The sequence below is a fragment of the Pseudophryne corroboree genome, chromosome 2 (genome assembly GCF_028390025.1).
Source record: "Pseudophryne corroboree isolate aPseCor3 chromosome 2, aPseCor3.hap2, whole genome shotgun sequence".
Lineage (NCBI taxonomy): Eukaryota > Metazoa > Chordata > Amphibia > Anura > Myobatrachidae > Pseudophryne > Pseudophryne corroboree.
Window position 1 is genome coordinate 598179723 of NC_086445.1, and position 20469 is coordinate 598200191.

A 20469-nucleotide genomic window follows, 5' to 3' on the forward strand; every position below is an offset into this window, starting at 1 on the left:
CTAGAGAAAGCAAACTGTGGAACTGTGCACTCTGCTAATGGGACTTATTAACACCATCATTTCAAGTATATAAACTTCTAGAACAAGGATATATTTAAAACAAACGTCCATCCCATAATGTAGAAATTAGAAAAATAAAATAGAGTAATAAATTCCAAATCCCTTTAAGATGAGCAATAACCAAATTGCACATCTAGGAACAATTGATCACCACTCCAATTATACAGTTCTGCTTGACTTTCACACTTTATAAATAAAAGATTATAGTAATACATATGTAATTTTAATAAAAAAGTAATTTGCAACATTTGCTTTAGTCTTTTTACACACTATGTACAGAAAACACAAAGGCTGCATTTCTACTTCTACGGCTAGGGGTCAAGCCATTTCCCAGCAGATGAAGGCTCCATCTCCTTTTTCTAAAATAATTGTCATTAGTTTACTCTACTTGAAAAAAAAAACAGCCCTTGAAATAAAAATAGAATATAACCTGGCCTGATATAATAAATTAATGTTACTTAAACATTAACTCTAGTCACTGATCTGCCTGCTACAGCGGTTAGTCGTCTTCCAACACCACAATTTCCACATTATGCATTCCGTCATGGTGGCCAACACCTAGGACCTTCCCATCACCCAGCTCCATCACCTTGGATCCTCCCTCAGGGTCTGGCGCTGGGTCTATCTGAATGATAGTTTGGCCCTCTTCACCAAGTCCATCCTGACCAAGTCCTGAATCCATTGCAACCAGCTCTACAGGGCTCATAACACCACTCAGGGACCCAGACTCGTGCATTTCTGTTAATACAGTAAGGGCATCCCCTCCCTCAGTCTTGCCTAGAACGGTGGTGTAACGCAAGCCACCTATAGAGAACTGCTGTCCAAGTGGAGCCAGAGTGAGAGGAGACAGCACCGTATACTGTGGCTGTGACGAAGGAGTGCTCAAAGTGCCAGTAGAAGCTGGACGTTGAAGTCGAGGCCTCTTTGGTGGCTTAGGGGTATTCACAGGCATCAAGACCACATTCTGAAGGAGAGGAGAGTGGCTGCCTTCCTGCTTTTTTTGCTCTTCCAACTGTCGTTCGAGATCTGGGAGACAAAAAAAAATAAGATTTTACTTACCGGTAAATCTATTTCTCGTAGTCCGTAGAGGATGCTGGGACTCCGTAAGGACCATGGGGAATAGACGGGCTCCGCAGAAGATAGGGCACTTTAAGAAAGCTTTGGACTCTGGGTGTGCACTGGCTCCTCTTCCAGACCTCAGTTAGGGAAACTGTGCCCAGAGGAGATGGACAGTACGAGGAAGGATTTTTGTAAATCTAAGGGCGAGATTCATACCAGCCACACCAATCACACCGTATAACTTGTGATAAACTTACCCAGTTAACAGTATGAACAACAACATAGCCACGGTTCCACCGAAAAACTATAACATAACCATTATGTAAGCAATAACTATATACAAGTCTTGCAGAAGAAGTCCGCACTTGGGACGGGCGCCCAGCATCCTCTACGGACTACGAGAAATAGATTTACCGGTAAGTAAAATCTTATTTTCTCTAACGTCCTTGAGGATGCTGGGACTCCGTAAGGACCATGGGGATTATACCAAAGCTCCCAAACGGGCGGGAGAGTGCGGATGACTCTGCAGCACCGATTGAGCAAACAGGAGGTCCTCCTCAGCCAGGGTATCAAACTTATAGAACTTTGCAAAGGTGTTTGTCCCCGACCAAGTAGCTGCTCGGCACAACTGTAATGCCGAGACCCCTCGGGCAGCCGCCCAAGAAGAGCCCACTTTCCTAGTGGAGTGGGCCTTAACCGATTTCGGTAACGGCAACCCTGCGGTAGAATGCGCCTGCTGAATCGTGTTACAGATCCAGCGAGCAATAGTCTGTTTTGAAGCAGGAGCGTCAACCTTGTTGGCCGCATACAGAACGAACAATGCTTCAGTCTTCCTGATTCTAGCCGTTCTGGTCACATAAATCTTCAAAGCCCTGACTACATCCAGGGACTCGGAATCCTCCAAGTCCCGTGTAGCCACAGGCATGACAATAGGTTGGTTCACATGAAAAGATGAGACCACTTTTGGCAGAAAGTGAGGGCGAGTCCTCAACTCTGCCCTATCCACGTGAAAAACCAAGTATGGGCTTTTATGTGATAAAGACACCAATTCGGAAACACGTCTTGCCGAAGCTAACGCCAACAACATGACCACTTTCCACGTGAGGTATTTCAACTCCACAGTTTTGAGTGGTTCACACCAAGGTGACTTGAGGAAACGTAACACCACGTTAAGATCCCAAGGCGCCACCGGAGGCACAAAGGGAGGCTGAATATGCAGCACTCCCTTCACAAAGGTCTGTACTTCAGGAATAGAGGCCAATTCTCTTTGAAAGAAAATGGATAAGGCCGAAATCTGGACCTTTATGGACCCTAATTTTAGGCCCAAAGTCACTCCTGTTTGAAGGAAGTGGAGTAGACGGCCCAAATGGAACTCCTCCATAGGAGCAGCTCTGGCCTCACACCAAGAAACATATTTCCGCCAGCAGGTCCTGCCTTAGAGGAAGAGGCCACGGATCCCCTGCGAGCAACTCTTGCAGCTCCGGATACCAAGTCCTCCTTGGCCCATCCGGAACAATGAGTATTGTTCTGACCCTGCTTCTTCGTATTATTCTCAACACCTTGGGTATGAGAGAAAGAGGAGGAAACACAGACCGATCTGAACACCCAAGGTGTCACCAGAGCGTCTACCGCTACCGCCTGAGGGTCCCTTGACCTGGCGCAATACCGCTTTAGCTTTTTGTTGAGACGGGATGCCATCATGTCGATTTGAGGCAGTCCCCAACGATCCGTGATCTGTGCGAAGACTTCTTGATGAAGTCCCCACTCTCCCGGATGCAGGTCGTGCCTGCTGAGGAAGTCCGCCTCCCAGTTGTCCACCCCCGGGATGAACACCGCTGACAGCGCGCTTACATGGCCTTCCGCCCAGCGTAGAATCCTGGTCGCTTCTGCCATGGCCATTCTGCTCCTTGTTCCTCCTTGGCGGTTTATATGAGCCACTGCCGTGACATTGTCTGACTGAATCAGAACCGGTTTTCTCCGAAGCAATTCCTCCGCTTGACGCAGGGCGTTGTATATGGCCCTCAACTCCAGGACGTTGATGTGGAGACAAGACTCTAGGCTTGACCAGAGACCTTGGAAATTTCTTCCCAGTGTCACTGCTCCCCAGCCTCGGAGGCTTGCGTCCGTGGTCACCAGGACCCAGTCCTGAATGCCGAACCTGCGACCTTCTAGTAGGTGAGCACTGTTCAGCCACCACAGGAGAGATACCCTGGTCCTGGGAGACAGTGTGATCCTTTGATGCATTTGTAAATGGGACCCAGACCACTTGTCCAAGAGGTCCCATTGAAAAGTCCTCGCATGGAACCTGCCGAAAGGGATGTCCTCGTAGGAAGCCACCATCTTCCCCAGGACCCGCGTGCAATGATGCACTGAAACCTTTTTTGGTTTTAATAGGTTCCTGACCATGGCTATGAGTTCCTGAACCTTTTCGATCAGAAGAAAAACCTTTTTCTGGTCTGCGTCTAGAATCAGCCCCAAAAAAGTCAGACGCGTTGTAGGGACTAGCTGGGACTTCGGTATATTGAGAATCCAGCCGTGTATCTGCAACGTCTTCATGGACAGAGACACGCTGTCCAGCAACCTCTCCCGAGATCTCGTCTTTATGAGGAGATCGTCCAAGTATGGGATAAGTGACCCTCTGCCTGCGCAGGAGCACCATCATTTCCGCCATTACCTTGGTGAAAATTCTCGGGGGCCGTGGAAAGCCCAAACGGCAACGTCTGAAATTGGTAGTGACAGTCACGCACTGCAAATCTCAGGAACGCCTGATGCGGGGGGAATATCAGAACATGAAGGTAAGCATCCTTTATGTCTAGGGACACCATCCAATCCCCCCCCCTCCAGGCTGGCGATGACCGCCCTGAGTGATTCCATTTTGAACTTGAACCTCTTCAAGTACAGGTTCAGAGATTTCAGGTTTAAAATGGGTCTGACCGAACCGTCTGGTTTCAGGACCACAAACCGGGTTGAGTAATATCCCTCTCCTTGCTGGAGATGAGGAACTGTGACAATCACCTGTTAAATATACAATTTTTGGATTGCTGCCAACTCTAGCTCCCTCTCTGACGGGGAAGCCGGCAGAGCCGATTTGAAAAATCGGCGAGGAGGCAAGTCTTCGAATTCCAGCCTGTATCCCTGAGAAACAATCTCTAATGCCCAGGGATCCACCTGCGAGTGAACCCAGACGTGGCTGAAAAATCGAAGACGAGCCCCCACCAGATCTGCCTCCCCTCGGAAAGCCCCAGCGTCATGCGGTGGACTTTGCAGACGCAGGGGAGGACTTCTGCTCTTGGGAACTAGCTGTGTGCAGCTTTTTTCCCCTGCCTTTCCCTCTGGCAACAAAGGATGATCCATGTACCTTCTTGTTTTTATTGGAACGAAAGGACTGCATTTGATAATGAGGTGCTTTTTTTGTATGCTGCGGGGGGACATAAGGTAAGAAATTTGACTTACCAGCCGTAGCGACAAGATCCGAGAGGCCGTCTCCAAATAACTCCACCCCTTTGTAAGGCAAGGACCCCATATGCCGCTTTGAATCGGCATCTCCCGTCCACTGTCGGGTCCACAAGAGCCACCTAGCAGAAATAGACATAGCATTTATTCTGGAGCTTAATAAACAAATGTCTCTCTGAGCATCCCTCATATACAAGGCAGCATCTCTGATATGCTCTATGGTCATTTGAATGGCGTCCCTATCTAAGGTGTCAATTTCCGTAGATAAGGAATCTGCCCATGCCACAACCGCACTACAAACCCAGGCCGACGCCATAGCCGGTCGAGCAATAGTACCGGAATGATTGTGAATGTGCTTTAAGGTAATTTCCTGCCTGCGATCAGCAGGTTCCTTGAGGGAAGCCGTATCCTGAGAAGGCAGTGCCACCTTATTGGACAAACGTGTCAGCGCCTTGTCAACTTTTGGCGAAGATTCCTATCAGTTTGTGGAAAAGGATACGCCATGAGAATCCTTTTGGGAACTTGTGGTCTCCTATCCGGAGATTCCCAAGCCTTTTCGCACGTCACTTAATTCAAATGAAGATGGAAAAGTGACTTCAGGCTTTTTCCCTTTATACATGTGTACCCTCATGTCAGGGACAGGGGGTTCCTCAATAATATGCAAAACCTCTTTAATGGCAATAATCATGTACCGTATACCCTTAGCCACCTTTGGCTGTAATTTTGCATCTTCATAGTCGACACTAGTCAGTATCTGTGTCATCGATCTGGGATATGGTGCGCTTCTGAGACCCCGAAGGACCTGGCGCCCCAGGGACAGGCATGGACTGGCTACCTGACTGATCCCTAGCTTCTGCCTGGTCTAATCTTTTATGCAATAGATTGACATTTGCATTCAAGACATTCAGCATATCCACCCATTCCGGTGTCGGCGTTGCCGACGGCGACCTGACATTCAAGCACTTCCCCCTCCACATTAAGCGAGCCTTCCTCGTCAAACATGTCGACACGCGCGTACCGACACTTCACACACACACACACAGGGAACCCCTTTCCTGAAGACAGTATCCCTGTCAAGGCCCTTTGGAGAGACAGAGAGAGAGAGTATGCCAGCACACACCCCAGCGCAATAACCCTGGAGACCAACACAAATTGTTTTTCCCCAGCAGCGCTGTATAATATGTAAACCGCCAATTATGTGCCCCCCCCCCTCTCTTTTAAGCACCCTTTCAGTGCTGTGCGTTACCTCAGTGAAGCTGAAGGCTTCTGCCGCCTGACGACTTCTGTACTTCTAGCTCTGTGAGGAGAACGGCGGCGCGGCTCCGGGGGTGGACGCCCAGTAAGAACCTGCGTTCACCCCCTCTGGAGCTAATGGTGTCCAGTAGCCGATGAAGCAGAGCCTATCTTTGACAAGAAGGTCTGCTCCTCTCTCCTCAGTCCCTCGATGCAGTGAGCCTGTTTCCAGCAGTGCTCCCTGTGAAAAAGTAGTAAAAGGTAGAAAAAAAATCCAAACAAAAATGCTTCTAGGCAGAGAACTCTGGAGAGCTCTCTGCAGTGCACCCATCTTGCTCTGGGCACAGTGTAAAACTGTGGTCTGGAGGAGGGGCATAGAGGGAGGAGCCAGTGCACACCCAGAGTCCAAAGCTCTCTTAAAGTGCCCTATCTCCTGCGGAGCCCGTCTATTCCCCATGGTCCTTACGGAGTCCCAGCATCCTCAAGGACGTTAGAGAAGTAAAAATTTGGATTTTTTACTTACCGTAAAATCTCTTTCTCCGAGTCCATCTGGGGGACGCTGCGCACTTACACTTGGGTTAGAGTGAGTATGGAGTTTGGCACAACCTATGAAAAGAACTAACTCCTCCCCCTCTAATCAACCCCCTGTTCACAGGAAGCACTCCTCAGTTAATGTTTAACAAAGCCGAGAGAGAGAGAAAACAAAACCAACAATCAATAACCAGACAAGAGGGAAGGGATCGCAGCATCCCCCAGATGGACTCAGAGAAAGAGATTTTACGGTAAGTAAAAAATCCAAATTTCTCTATCATCCATCTGGGGGACGCTGCGCACTTACACTTGGGTGATATCCCAAAGAAAGCCAAAGAGGGGGGGCACACAGGCGGGAAATCTGCCCCTAAGATCAGACGCCCAACAGAAGCATCGCATCCCCCCATACCAAAAGTATGGAAACAATATAATCCTGTGAAGGTTGCCGCTCTACACAGCTGCACAATAGAGGCACCTCCGCGAACAGCCCAGAAGGCCCCAACGGCCTGAGTCGCACAATTCCGCAGAGGGTCAGAAACAGGAACAGCAGAGGACACATAAGGCTGACGGGTAGCTGATGTGACCCAACGAGCCTCAGCGTTCTTAGAGACCGGTCAACCTCGCTGGGACGCACCACTAAGAACTAACAACGTGTCCGTACGGCGAACTTCAAATGTTTCGGTTCAAGGTTTGTCTTGAACAGAGGTCTCAATATACACTGGTCTCTAGCATTAGTGCGCTGAGCCACAGCTCCTGTGTTGAAGAGTTTTGTATGTAAAACCACTCTATCCCAATAGAAAAACCAACAAAGGTGGACTGCAGTAAAGGACTGCCAACTCAGAAACACACCGAGCTGAGGCAATGGGCAAAAGAAAACAAAACCACCGTAAGAGGAAGGAACCGCCACCCAACAGAGTCCAGAGGCTGGAAAGGAGACACAGGAGCTACACAGGGAAACTGTATATGCAAAAAGCTGCGAAGGAAACACCGAACATCCGCATATTCGCACCAAAAGATTAAACGTTTTACTGGGTACTGTGATTGGTTTGCGAGCCTGAAACATAGTCAGGGCTACTGACTGAGGTAAACTTATTACTCTGATGATGCTGTTCTCCACAATCACGCCGTCACCATCAGACGAGACAAATCCCGGTGATGACACAGTTTGAAAGTGAAGATCTGGCCGAAGAGGTACACTATAAGGAGCCTTGGCCACCCTGGTCTGAAGCATTGCAGAGCAGTTTCGACAGGCAAATCCGGAGCGATTTAGTTAGACCGAAAGAGCCACTGGTCAAATGCGTTGAAACACTCACTTGATCTTGCCAGAGGCAGAAACAAATATGCCAGATGAAAGTGACAAGGCGCTAACACGACGTCCATGATGGCCACAAGAGGATCCCCGGAGCGATCACCATACCAGGGAAGTCCTTTTTGCAGAGACGAGAAGCCCAGAGGTCGATGTCGGCTTGACACACAGGTGTATCAAAATCTGAAAAACCTATTGGATTATTTCACATTCTTCGGGGAAGAAAAGCATGACAACCCGGGAAGTCTGCGTTGTCCATTCTGGAACTGGCCGATATTGCCGGAACCCAAAGTTCCGCCCTCTGCATATGTGAGATACCGTTCAGATGGATCTCCAGCTGCAAGTGCCACTGTGCATGTTGCTATAGGCCACTGCAGTGTTGAAGTTCGACTGGATGCGGGATGCAAGACCATGCTAAGCTTCTCTGTATCGTTCCAATTTTCTTTCTTTTTTCTTTTTTTTTTCTAGTATATGTGCTGCCAAATCGAGCACTTGTAGAAAGCCTTGAGCTGGAGCCAAGGCGTCGTGGATTGCCCGGAGATGGAAGTGACATCTCCACTGCGGACCTCAATGTTTATGAAAACCAAAGTTGAAACCCAAAACCGTAACGTCTGAGACTAGTGACTGTGGTTATGACCTTCTATGTCAAGACAGAAAATGGGAGTCCTATGGGTCAGATTCAGATTGTGTAGACACCAACGAAGATATTGTCGTATTTGAAGTGACATACTGAACTGTTTATGTAAACTCAATTCTGCCTGGGATTAATAACATAGAAATTGAGATTGAAGAATCCAGGCATGAGACCAGGATAATGGAGCCCCCTGTAAAGTCGCCTCTATCTTGCAGAGGAAGTGTATGCCATGGATCACTGACCCCTGAGGAAACTGCGAAAAGAGTGTATTCTGGTCTGGAAATCCTGCACTCAGCCAAAAGACCGAGATACCTGGGGTCGAATAGAAAACCCCTGAACACCATCCGCCACAAAGTAAGAAATCCGGAACCAAGGTCCACTGTAGATGTGTATGACAAAAGGTGCATGAGACGGAGCTCTTTTTGCAACAATCGACCAAATATGGCAGTGATGGGAAAGTAACAGTAACAACCCCAAGACCCTGTTGATGGGAAAGGGATTGGAATGAATACTGCAGCGTTGGATAGCGAACAGACTGCAAGGATTAGAGCCTGTCTCTTGGATGAAACGCAAATAAGAGGGATAACAAAGAATCCTGCTTGGTACGTATTCCCCAAGATTCAGAATATATGCTCATGATATAATTCGGTATATCCAACGGACCAGTGGAATCTGAGAAAGTTGGCTTTCCCCCACTGAGAACCAGACCACCCGACTCCATAAGCCCTGCAGACGACATATCGGAAGTCCGAGTTCCAGGTGGACAAATGCCTTCTAAGTGAATACATACAGGTTGAGTATCCCATATCCAAATATTCCGAAATACGGAATATTCCGAAATACGGACTTTTTTGAGTGATAGTGAGATAGTGAAACCTTTATTTTTTGATGACTCAATGTACACAAACTTTGTTTAATACACAAAGTTATTAAAAATATTGTATTAAATGACATTCAGGGTGTGTGTATAAGGTGTATATGAAACAAATGAATTGTGTGAATGTAGACACACTTTGTTTAATGTACAAAGTTATAAAAAATATTGGCTAAAATGACCTTCAGGCTGTGTGTATAAGGTGTACATGAAACATAAATGTATTCTGTGCTTAGATTTAGGTCCCATCACTATGATATCTCATTATGGTATGCAATTATTCCAAAATACGGAAAAATCCGATATCCAAAATACGTCTGGTCCCAAGCATTTTGGATAAGGGATATTCAACCTGTATTTCATTGATATTTGTTTTAAATAACACATTTTTTAGCAGTCATACTCAGAATGAGAACCTATGACCTGTTATACTGAAGGCAGACACCTTACTGCTAGAGCCATTTGCTCCTGCCTGCAAGGCACGCTTTGATTTGGAAGCAGAATTCCACAAATCACAATCAAAATTAATATATGGGCAACATTGACAGGGCAGAGATGCAGGATTGAATAGAAATAGAATCCAAGAAAACAACATTGACAGAGGATAGAGCTTCAGAGACCCAATCTGTCAATGGATTATTTGAAAAGGATCATCTTATACAATAATGGACAACTTGCATTATGCAATCTGCAACCGCTCTAAGATCCATGCATTAGCCAGGATAGGGCATAGGAATATTCCTATCAGAATGAATACCAATTTAATAACCGCCTCACTGTTGTCAATCTGCGGTGATTCAAGGTCACATACTGTACTTTAGGAAAGACAGTCATCTTAGGCCACCACATGATGGATTTGTCCACTAATTAGTGGAACCTCCATCAGGTCAGCTTCTTCATCAGCGAAAGGATAAAGAAAACACTGTCTGTAACTGTGAGCCATCGGATCTGAAGCAACAATATTGCGTACTAGAGACAGACGCATTACCCTGGAAACATGAACCGCTACATCGTCCCAACGTGAGGGAAGAGGGGGAAACCAATTAACTCAGTAGTCTATTTCTTATTCCTATCCTGAAGCATCCTCCCTGACAGGATTTATTTTACTAATTTCCTGAGATAAAGCCTCAAAATGTGGATCAGAACCAGGAACGAAATAGAGGGAGGTGTAGTACTCCGCCAATTGGCGGTACAGCCTGAGGACACAATCATCCTGCTTAAGGTAGCCATCTCAGACAGACACCAGGAAGTATAAAATTAAGACCTGCCTTAGAAGTGACCATAACTAGAGAACTTAACAACTAGGACAAATGATTGTCCTTTGAAGTAACTGAGCTATAGCGTCTGTCAAGGACCTGGCTCACTGCACAGTATAAGCTGCGTAAGGAGTATTTAGCTCTGTGCAGCCATTTTGGCAATTTATAGGTACATAGTGCACAAGAAAAAAATAAACAAATAAATAGTCTGTCTTGTGTCTTGACATAGAAATAACGAAAGGAAAACAGACTACCAACAATCACTGCTTTAGGTGAAAGTATTGACCAAGGAGTATTTTACATTAACTCAGCCATTAACATTTTACCAAGGTTTGTGGGCTAAGTAGTAAACAGAGTACCAGTCACTTGTCATAGTGCAAGCAAAGGCAGACTCTGACAATACCGGTATTTGTGTACTGGTACTGGACGCACTGCAATACCAGGTCAATGTATAAAGTGGACAGATCAAGCTCCTCTTCTATCTTACTAAAAATTCATGTGATATATGGTCCCTAAATAGGGAGCGTATCAGATATTAAACTGATAAAAACAAATATTACACCTGAACTTTGCTAATAGGCAGAGATAATAAGCAACTATCACTTGCACATTGGTTGCAGTTGGTGGGCTACGTAATAGAGGCAGTAAAAGTCCCACTATACCAGCTATTGAATAAAGCTATACCACCAATTTGGTGGACTAAATGCTGAACACAGTAATAGCCACTATATTTACTGTAGTGCCCATAACTTGTGAGGAGAGGGCATTGTTTGTGCATGACAAAACAGGTAGGATATTCTAACAAGCAAATATCATGTGTATATTTGGCATAGTTGCTGGGCTAAGTACAGAAACCTGCAATAGTCCCAGAATACTTGCTATTGTGTATATTATACTATAGGCAGATCACTTGTAAAGTTACCACCCTGTGGGCTTGTTACTGCTCACAGCAATAGTCCCACTATCTCAGTGCAAAGAAAGACAGTGCTCCCCCTCATGCTGAGCTGCTGCCATGTGATCAGGAGCTTCCTGCAGTGTTGCTGGGGGCAGGGCCTAATCGGGTGAGGCAGTTTAGACTGGTTTGAGGGCACCAAAACACCCAGCAACTCCCTACAATAAAGATAATAACAATGTTTTTGTCCAGAGTTGGGCTAGAACTTAGGTCTCTATACATATTGGACTCTTGCACTAGTCATACTTACCTACCCTCCCGCATTCAGCGGGAGGCTCCCGTTTTTTAACTGAGCCTCCCGCTGCCCCGCAAACCGTCCATGTCCTCCCGGTTTTTCAAATTTTTTTGTAAATATGGACTGCGCATGCGCCTGTCCCAAAGTGCCGGTGACGGAGGCGGAGCTCTGATTGGCAGGACCGTAGTGCAAGTACGGGTGCCCCTAGGGTTCGGCTCTGGTGGTGGTTTGTGGAGAGCTGCTGGCGGGTGGAAGGTGCCAGCGGCTCTGCATTTGCGCTGTCACACGCCGCTGCCCGTCTAAGCAGAGATCGGGCAGCAGCACGCAGGACAGCTCACACAGCTGAGCCTGCAGCGGGAGGAAGGAGCCGGCTAGCAATAATATAAACATGCCGCTCCGTTTGGGCGGCCGGTGGCAGGCCAGGGCAGGGCAGCTCATTAGGCTGAAATGAGCCAGCAGCAGCGGGGAGCACCAGAACGGATGCGCGTCTGGCAATAGTAACCGGCCAGCGTGCAGAAGGGTGGAGGGGGGAGAAGGAGGAGAGAGGCTGCCTCTAACGCTAACTGGACCAGCTGCTGCCAGTAACAAATCTGGGCTCTGGTCCTGGGTAAGGGCTGCCCAGATGCAGCAGTTCCTCCTCCCTTGGGCACTGTGCTGTCAGCTAGCCACCATGTCCCGCCTAGATCCTCCTGCCTATGTCCTGGTCTGCCAGCCTCCCTCAGTGACACCCTGCAGCTCACCTCGATGTTGATTGCACACAGTGTGGTGAGTAACCTGATAGCCCTGTATGTGACCCCCTAACTGTGTGTGTGACCCCCTGCACCCCCTACCTGTGTGTGTGTGACCCCTCTACCCCCTACCTGTGTGTGAGCCCCTCTACCCCATACCTGTGTGTGAGCCCCTCTACCCCATACCTGTGTGTGAGCCCCTATACCCCATATCTGTGTGTGAGCCCCTATACCCCATACCTGTGTGTGAGCCCCTATACCTGTGTCTGTGACCCCCTGTACCCCCTACCTGTGTCCCCCCTGTACCCCCTACCCGTGTCTGTGACCCCCCTGTACCCCCTACCCGTGTGTGTGACCCCTCTACCCCCTAGCTGTGTGTGACCCCTCTGTACCCCCTAGCTGTGTGACCCCCCTGTACCCCCTACCTGTGTGTGTGACCCCCCTGTACCCCCTACCTGTGTGTGTGTGTGTGTGTGTGTGTGTGTGTGTGTGTGTGTGTGTGTGTGTGTGTGTGACCCCCTGTACCCTCTACCAGTGTGTGTGTGACCTCCTGTACTCCCCTACCCCTGTGTATGTCACCTTGTATCCCCCTAGTCCCCCCAGTGTTTGACACCCTGTATCCGCTACCTTTGTGTGTATGTCACCCTATACCCCCATTCCCCGTGTGTGATAGATGGTGTGTGTGTGATACCCTATACTCCCTAACCCTCCCCCCGTGTGTGACACACTGTACACCCTCTACCTCTGTGTGTCACCCTGAACCCCCCAACCCATTCTCAGGGGTAATACGGGTGATTATATTTTTTATCTGTGAGAGTTGTTAAATTTGCTTTTTTATTGTAGTTTGTCCCCAACCTTCCTCTCCCTACTCATACCTTCTGTCTGTGGTTCCCAGTCAGCAACCCCCAACTCCTCTGTCCCCTGGTCACAGTACATCACTCCACACCCTTTGCCCCCCAGTCAGCGTCCATCACCCCAAAATCTCTGCCTCACAGTCACAGCCCGGCACCCATAATAAAAAATATTGTCACCTCTGTCCCCCGGTCACAGAAACCTCTGCCTCACAGTCACAACCTGTCACCCCACACCCTCTACCCCTGCTCACATGCTATCACCTCACACAATCTGCCACCCGCTCACAGCCTGTCACCCCACACCCTCTGTACCCTACTCACTATTTACATATTATATAACCCTCTGCACCCTACTCACTATATACATATTATATAACTCTTTGCAGTATGCTGCTCTTCGTACTGTAGTTTTCCCCTGCCACTGCAGGACACAATCCTTAGTGGAAACAGACACGCCCATGGGTGGAGCTAGACACGCCCCTTTGACTGGAACATGACACACCCTCTCAACGGCGCTCCCTCAATCTCCCTGAAACTACTTTTCAAGAGTAGGCAAGTATGGCACTAGTGTGCTGCGTCACTGCCTCATAGCTGAAGAAATACAGAGAGAGGGACTTAGTATGCAGCAAAGAAGCTGCACAAAATGGCTCCTGCCCAGGACCTGAGACACTTTATAATACTGCCCTCAGTGTCCCCTGGCCACCGCTAGCCCCAGGAGTCAGCGCAGCCGCCCCTCAACCACATACAGCCCTTACAGTGACCCAGCCAGGGCACAGAAGACATACAACCAGCAGACACACAGCATGGGGGACTCACTCTGAGGGACTGTCATGCTAGTATGAGAAGGGTCACAGCCCAGCACTACCTCAGTAGGCTGAGGCTGTTCCTACCTGACCCAGTGCCTCCTCGAATTCTGTGAGCCGGAAGGGAGAGACCCAGGGACCTCAGCGGTGTAGTGACTCCCCAGAGGCAGTGCAGAGTGAGAAATAGAGCTCACAGAAGCTCTCTAACCTAACTATTCTCACTCTGGATGTGTTTGTCGCCAACATTAGGGACTAAACACCAAACAAGAAAACAATTAGAAATAAAACCTAACTAAAAGCTAGGAGCAAAGAAAAGTGTGCCTTCACTCCAAGGCACAAAACTAAAACTGAGGAGTGCTTCCTGTGAACAGGGGGTTGATGGGAGGGGTTAGAGGGGGAGGAGTTCGTTCTTTTCATAGCTTGTGCCAAACTCCATACTCACACACTCTAACCCAAGTGTAAGTGCGCAGCGTCCCCCAGATGGATGATAGAGAAAAAAGGAACTGTATGAGGGGAGGGGACCCTTTAAAGCAAAAAGATAACGAGACTTGTTGGATCTCTGCAGACAGCAGTATGTTACATTCAAAAGTTTTTCTTTTTGCCAAACAAGTCAATTACATTTATTAACACTGAATATTGTAAATAAATCAAAAGTTTTTCAAGACAACTAATCTAAAAAAAGCTATTAACAAGTTTCATAAATGTATGTGACAATAAAGCTGCTGCATAGCTAATATAATTCTAAAGTTACAGAAAGGAAAATAAATTATATATTGTCACAAAATACAAGAATATGAACGTTATGGTAAGAACTTACCGTTGATAACGTGATTTCTCTTATGTCCACAGGTATCCACAGGATAACATTGGGATATTGTCGAGCGACAGCGAAAATGGCACCAACACGGTCACGAGCTTTCTGGCCTCCCAGGATGCATTGGGGCCTCCACTATATAGTCCCGCCCACTGACTCAGTCAGATCAGTTCTTTCCACAGCGATTTTAGGCAGGAATATTAGGTAGAGACCTGTACAGGCGATAAGAACACACATGCACACCCTTCCATACAAGAAGGAAGAGGTGTAGTGATTGTCTAGATCCTCAAATCAGATGCGTCAGGGTGGGATCCCTGTGGACATAAGAGAAATCACGTTATCAACGGTAAGTTCTTACCATAACGTTCATTTCTCTGGCTGGGTCCACAGGATTATCCACAGGATAACATTGGGATTCCCAAAGCCATTTTAGTGGTGGGGACGCTCCTGATTGTACAGGAGGACCTTTCGCCCGAAGTCTGCGTCATGAGAGGCAAAAGTATCCAAGGCATAATGTCTGATGAATGTGTTTATGGAAGACCATGTGGCTGCCCTACATATCTGTTCTGCTGATGCACCCTGTTGTGCTGCCCAAGAAGGACCTACCTTACGTGTAGAGTGTGCAGAGACATTAGCCGGAATAGGGAGATCTGCATGAGAATAAGCTTCAGATATTACCATTCGGAGCCATCTCGCCAGCGTCTGTTTACTAGCAGGCCATCCTCTTCTATGGAATCCGTAGAGGATGAAGAGGGAATCTGTTTTCCTGATGGCACTAGTACGATCTATGTAGATTTTTAAAGCCCGGACCACGTCCAGCGACGCTTCTCCCGTAGATAGTCCCGATACCTGAAAAGCGGGGACTACAATCTCTTCATTCAGGTGAAATTTTGATACCACCTTTGGAAGATAGCTAGATCTCGTTCTGAGAACTGCTCTGTCTGGGAAAAAACTTAGGAAAGGAGACTTACATGATAATGCTCCCAAATCTGACCCTCTTCTGGCTGACGCCATTGCCAGTAAAAAAAGAACTTTAACCGTTAACCACTTAAGATCCGACTCTCAAGTGGTTCAAACAAAGGACCCTGGAGAAATTTAAGAACTAAATTCAAATCCCAAGGAGCTGCAAGAGGAACAAATGGAAGTTGAATATGTACTACTCCTTGGAAAAACGTACGTACATCCTGTAGGTCAGCAATCTTCTGCTGAAACTATACAGTCAATGCTGAAACTTGCACCCTCAAGGAAGCAACCTTCAACCCTTTATCCAATCCTGCCTGCAGGAAATTCAAAATTCTAGCTACTTTAAAGGATCTCGGATTGTAATTTTTTCCAGAACACCAATGAATATAGGCTTGCCATATTCTATGATACACACGGGCCGAAGAAGGCTTTATTGCTCTAAGCATGGTTTGGATTACTTGCTTTGAAAATCCTTTAGCCTCTAAGATAGAGGTTTCAACAGCCACGCCGTCAAAGACAGGCGATCCAGATGTCTGTGACAACAAGGACCCTGCATTAGCAGATCTGGACGTTGAGGGAGCAGTATCGGTGCTTCCACGGACATTCTCAACAGATCTGTGTACCAATGCCTTCTTGGCCAAGCTGGAGCTATTAGAATGATTGCTCCTTTTGCCTGTTTTATCTTTCTCACTACTCTGGGTAACAGAGATATTGGAGGGAACAGATATGCCAGCTGAAACCTCCATTCCACTGACAGTGCATCTACCAGGACCGCTCCTGGGTCCCTTGTTCTTGATCCGTACCTCGGAACTTTGTTGTTTAGACGAGACGCCATAAGGTCTATCTCCGGTAGACCCCATCTGTTCACCAGTGTCTGAAACACTTCTGGGTGTAGTGCTCATTCGGTTTCCTGAATGGTGTGCCGACTGAGAAAATCCGCTTCCCAATTTAGTACACCCGGGACAAATACTGCTGACAATGCCGGGAGATGGAGTTCTGCCCATTTTAGAATGGGAGTTACTTCCTCCATCAGACTCTTGCTGTGAGTTCCTCCTTGATGATTGAGGTATGCTACTGCCGTCGCATTGTCTGAGCGGATCTGGACTGGTCTTCCTTGTAGATTGTCTTTTGCCTGAACCAGAGCCAAGTAGATGGCTCTTATTTCTAACAGATTTATCGGCAGGTGACTTTCCCTTGCGGTCCATTTTCCCTGGAACCATAGGCTTCCGAGTACCGCCCCCCAACCTTGCAGGCTGGCATCTGTTGTCAGGACTTGCCACTCTTTTATCCAAAAGGGTCTCCCCTTGTTTAAATGGTCTGTCTGTAGCCACCATGCTAGAGACCTTTTTACATTCACTGGAATCTTTATCATCTGCTTCTTTATTGTTTGATGATTTCCGTTCCATTTGGTCAAAATAAGATGCTGCAACGGTCTGGAGTGGAATTGCGCATATTCCACCATGTCGAACGTTGATACCATCAGACCCAACAGTCGCATTGCTGCATGGACTGACATTGTCTGGGCTTGCAACGCTTCCTGAGCCATGACCTGCACCTTGACTATTTTTCTCTCTGGTAAGAGAACTCTCTGTAGGTCTGAATCCAATATGGCTCCCAAATGAACCATCCGCTGCGACGGATTCAGGGACGACTTCTCCCAATTTATGAGCCACCCGTGTCTCTGTAAACAAACTATCGTCTGTTGGAGATGGCTCAACAGTAAATCTTGCGACTGTGCTAAGATTAATAGGTCGTCTAGGTATGGGAATATTCTTATCCCCTGCTTGCGCAGACAAGCTGCCATAACCACCATGATCTTGGTAAACACCCTGGGTGCTGTAGCTAGCCCGAAGGGCAGAGCTTGGAACTGGAAGTGTTCCTTGAGGATGGCAAACCTGAGGCAACACTGATGTGATAGTGATATAGGCACATGCAGGTAAGCATCCCGTACATCCAGAGATACCATATAGTCTCCCGGTTCCATAGCCAACATTATGGAGCGTAACGTCTCCATGTGGAACTTCGGGATCCATATGTAGTTGTTCAACATCTTCAGATTTAGAATTGGTCGATATGACCCATTTGGTTTCTGGATTAGAAACAGATTTGAGTAATACCCCTGTCCCTTTTGTGATGGGGGTACTGGGACAATCGCCCCTGACTGCAGTAATTTTTGGACTGCTTCTTGCAGGGCATTGGCCTTCAACTCTATACGAGACGGGCTGGTGCAAAAAAATCTTTGAGGAGGCTGCCTCCTGAATGGGAACCCATACCCCTGAGATACTACCTTCTGCACCCAGGCATCTGCTGTTGACTGTTGCCATATGTGTGCAAATTGCAGGAGTCGGCCCCCAACCCTGGAATCCTCCAGGCGGAGGCCCGTCTCTTCAGGCTGAGGGTTTCTGTTCAGGTTTGGAAGCTGGCTTTTTGCTAGCCCACTGCTTCCTACCCCTGGATTTAAACTGGGGTTGTTTAGGCTCCTCTTTAGCTTTCGCTTTGCTTTGCTTGCGAAATGAGCGAAATTTTAAACCCTTGGACTTAGGGTTATAGGTAGCCGGAAATCTGACCTTTTTCGATTCAGCCTCTGACTCTAGGATATCCGATAAGGGTTTTCCAAATAATATATTACCCACGAAAGGCAATGCTTCCAATTCTTTCTTGGACTCCGCATCTGCCTTCCAGGTCCGTAGCCAAACTGCTCTGCGAGCGACTACTGTCAGGGCTGAAGCTTTAGAAGCAACAGTGCTTCTAAATACTGGGCAGATGGTCTTAAACGGCAAAGACGATCCTCTTGCTCCCTAGTAGGAGAGGGGATGTCATTCTCTAGTTCCTCTATCCATTCGCCCATTGCCTTTGCTACCCAGGCCGAAGCCATAGCAGGTCTTACCACTGCACCTACAAGAGAAAAAATATTTTTCAATAGGCTCTCTACCCTTCTGTCTGTGACATCATTCAAAGAGGTAGAAGACAGTGGTAAAGCAGATTTATGCACGAGTCGCAGAACATGTGCATCTACTTTTGGAGGAACTTCTCTCTTCGAACAATCTCCAGCAGGAAATGGATAATAAGAATCCCATTTCTCTTAGGAATCTTATACTTTTTACTGGGCGCTGCCCAAGACTCATCCATCATTTCTGTCAACTCATCTGACGCTGGAAATTCAGCCTTCACTGACTTTGTTCGTTTGAATACAGGTGCTTTTGCTTTTAACGCTGTCTTGGCTGGTTCTTCCAGAGAAAGCACAGCCTTCACTGCATTAATGAGTTCAGCTACATCTTCTGAACTAAAGCTCTGCGACTGACCATCATACGGAGTTGACTATTGTTTCCGCATCATCATCCGATGTATCCTCTTGTGTAGTCTGCCATACAGACGTATCTGTCTTAGTCTTACCTGCCCCTTGGTTGCTTGTAGAAGCTACTGGAACCAAACCATAGGAAGGGAGCTGCATGTATGGGTTCATAGTGTAACCCAACCCTTGAGGTGGTGCTACCGGAGCTAACCTGTCCGCTATTGAAGACAGAGTCTTTGCGAACATATTCCATAGTGACTCTACTGGAGGTTGAACTAACTCCTGTTTTTTACTTCGCTGAAAAGCGAAACAGTTTGCACACAAACCCTCATAAGTGACCAATTGATTCATATCAATTACCCCTGACTTACAAGATAAGCATGTTAGGGCTATGGGAGTGCTTGACAAATTCTCCTCATCACTTTTGCCGCTCACAGACATTTTTTGTGATATTGACTACACAATTTTGTGACTGAAAAACACCCTATAATCAGTATATAGAAGTGAAATCAATCTGACCACAGTGCACCTGATTTGAGGGTCAGAACAGGACTGACATTACACAGAAAAGTCAGCACGCATACTAGCAGTCAGTCACATGTTAAAGCATTAAACATGGTCATATGAGAATACAACCTCCATAATAACTTAAACATAAGTAGGAAAATTGTACTTCTGTTTAACTGGTTCTTTTTTCAACATAACATGCAGAAAACACAGTAATATGCAATAGGTACTAAAAATTAACAATGCATACTAAGGAGTAGAAAGGAATTTTTAGTACTGTATACCCTGCCTCCAGGGAGCGGGATACAGGGAGACTCACCACACTTCCATATCCAAGCAAAGACGCTCGTAAGACGCTTAGTGGATTCAGACGCTACTGGTGTACACTGCCGCTCTTGGTAACTGATATCGGACACGGACGCTGAGCGACTCCACGTGCATGCAGACGCTAAAGGCCTGCGACTCGGTCTGGGCGGGTTTATATCCAGTGTACACAACCACAGCGTCTAAGCTGCGACCGAGTACCCTCGTGGTAGCGTCTGAGCCGGAAGTGAGGTCATTCAGTTCATGAAACGAGAGACACGCGGGAACTGGCCATGAACTCGGAGGAGGGACGGCCAGGAGAGCGTCTCAAACCCCCTGTTGACTTAAACTCCCAGGATCGCGGCCTCACCTAGTCCTGGCGCCTATGATCCCCAGAGCGTAGCGCTGTCACACCGGGATGTTCGGCGCATCAACACACTGTTTGTAGTCTCCACCAAATCAGTGTAGCTGTGTCCTGACCCCTCTAGTAAGAGGAAGTCCATAGACTCACAGTCTCCCCATGCTCCGGCCACAGCCTGGTAACGTCTGCTGGACCTGCTAGAACATCCGACACAGACGCCCGTCGAGACAGCACTAATACCCGAAGGTAAG

General features: G+C 47.4%; 1 protein-coding gene and 1 non-coding gene across 10 annotated transcripts in view; both read right to left on the minus strand.

Moving 5' to 3' along the window:
* Positions 1 to 267: 267 nt before the first annotated feature.
* The window catches only part of GMEB1 (glucocorticoid modulatory element binding protein 1), a 78145-nt gene continuing 57943 nt past the window's right edge, over positions 268 to 20469 (minus strand). For all 9 annotated transcript variants that reach the window (XM_063954664.1, XM_063954663.1, XM_063954668.1 and 6 more), the window contains one exon: positions 268 to 1086. In XM_063954664.1, coding sequence (XP_063810734.1) covers positions 560 to 1086 — 527 coding nt within the window. In that variant the 3' untranslated portion in view covers positions 268 to 559. The remainder of the gene's footprint in view (positions 1087 to 20469) is intronic.
* LOC135052857 (U2 spliceosomal RNA) lies at positions 10813 to 10998 on the minus strand. Its single transcript, XR_010242314.1, has one exon. It is a non-coding gene; the product is annotated as a U2 spliceosomal RNA (small nuclear RNA).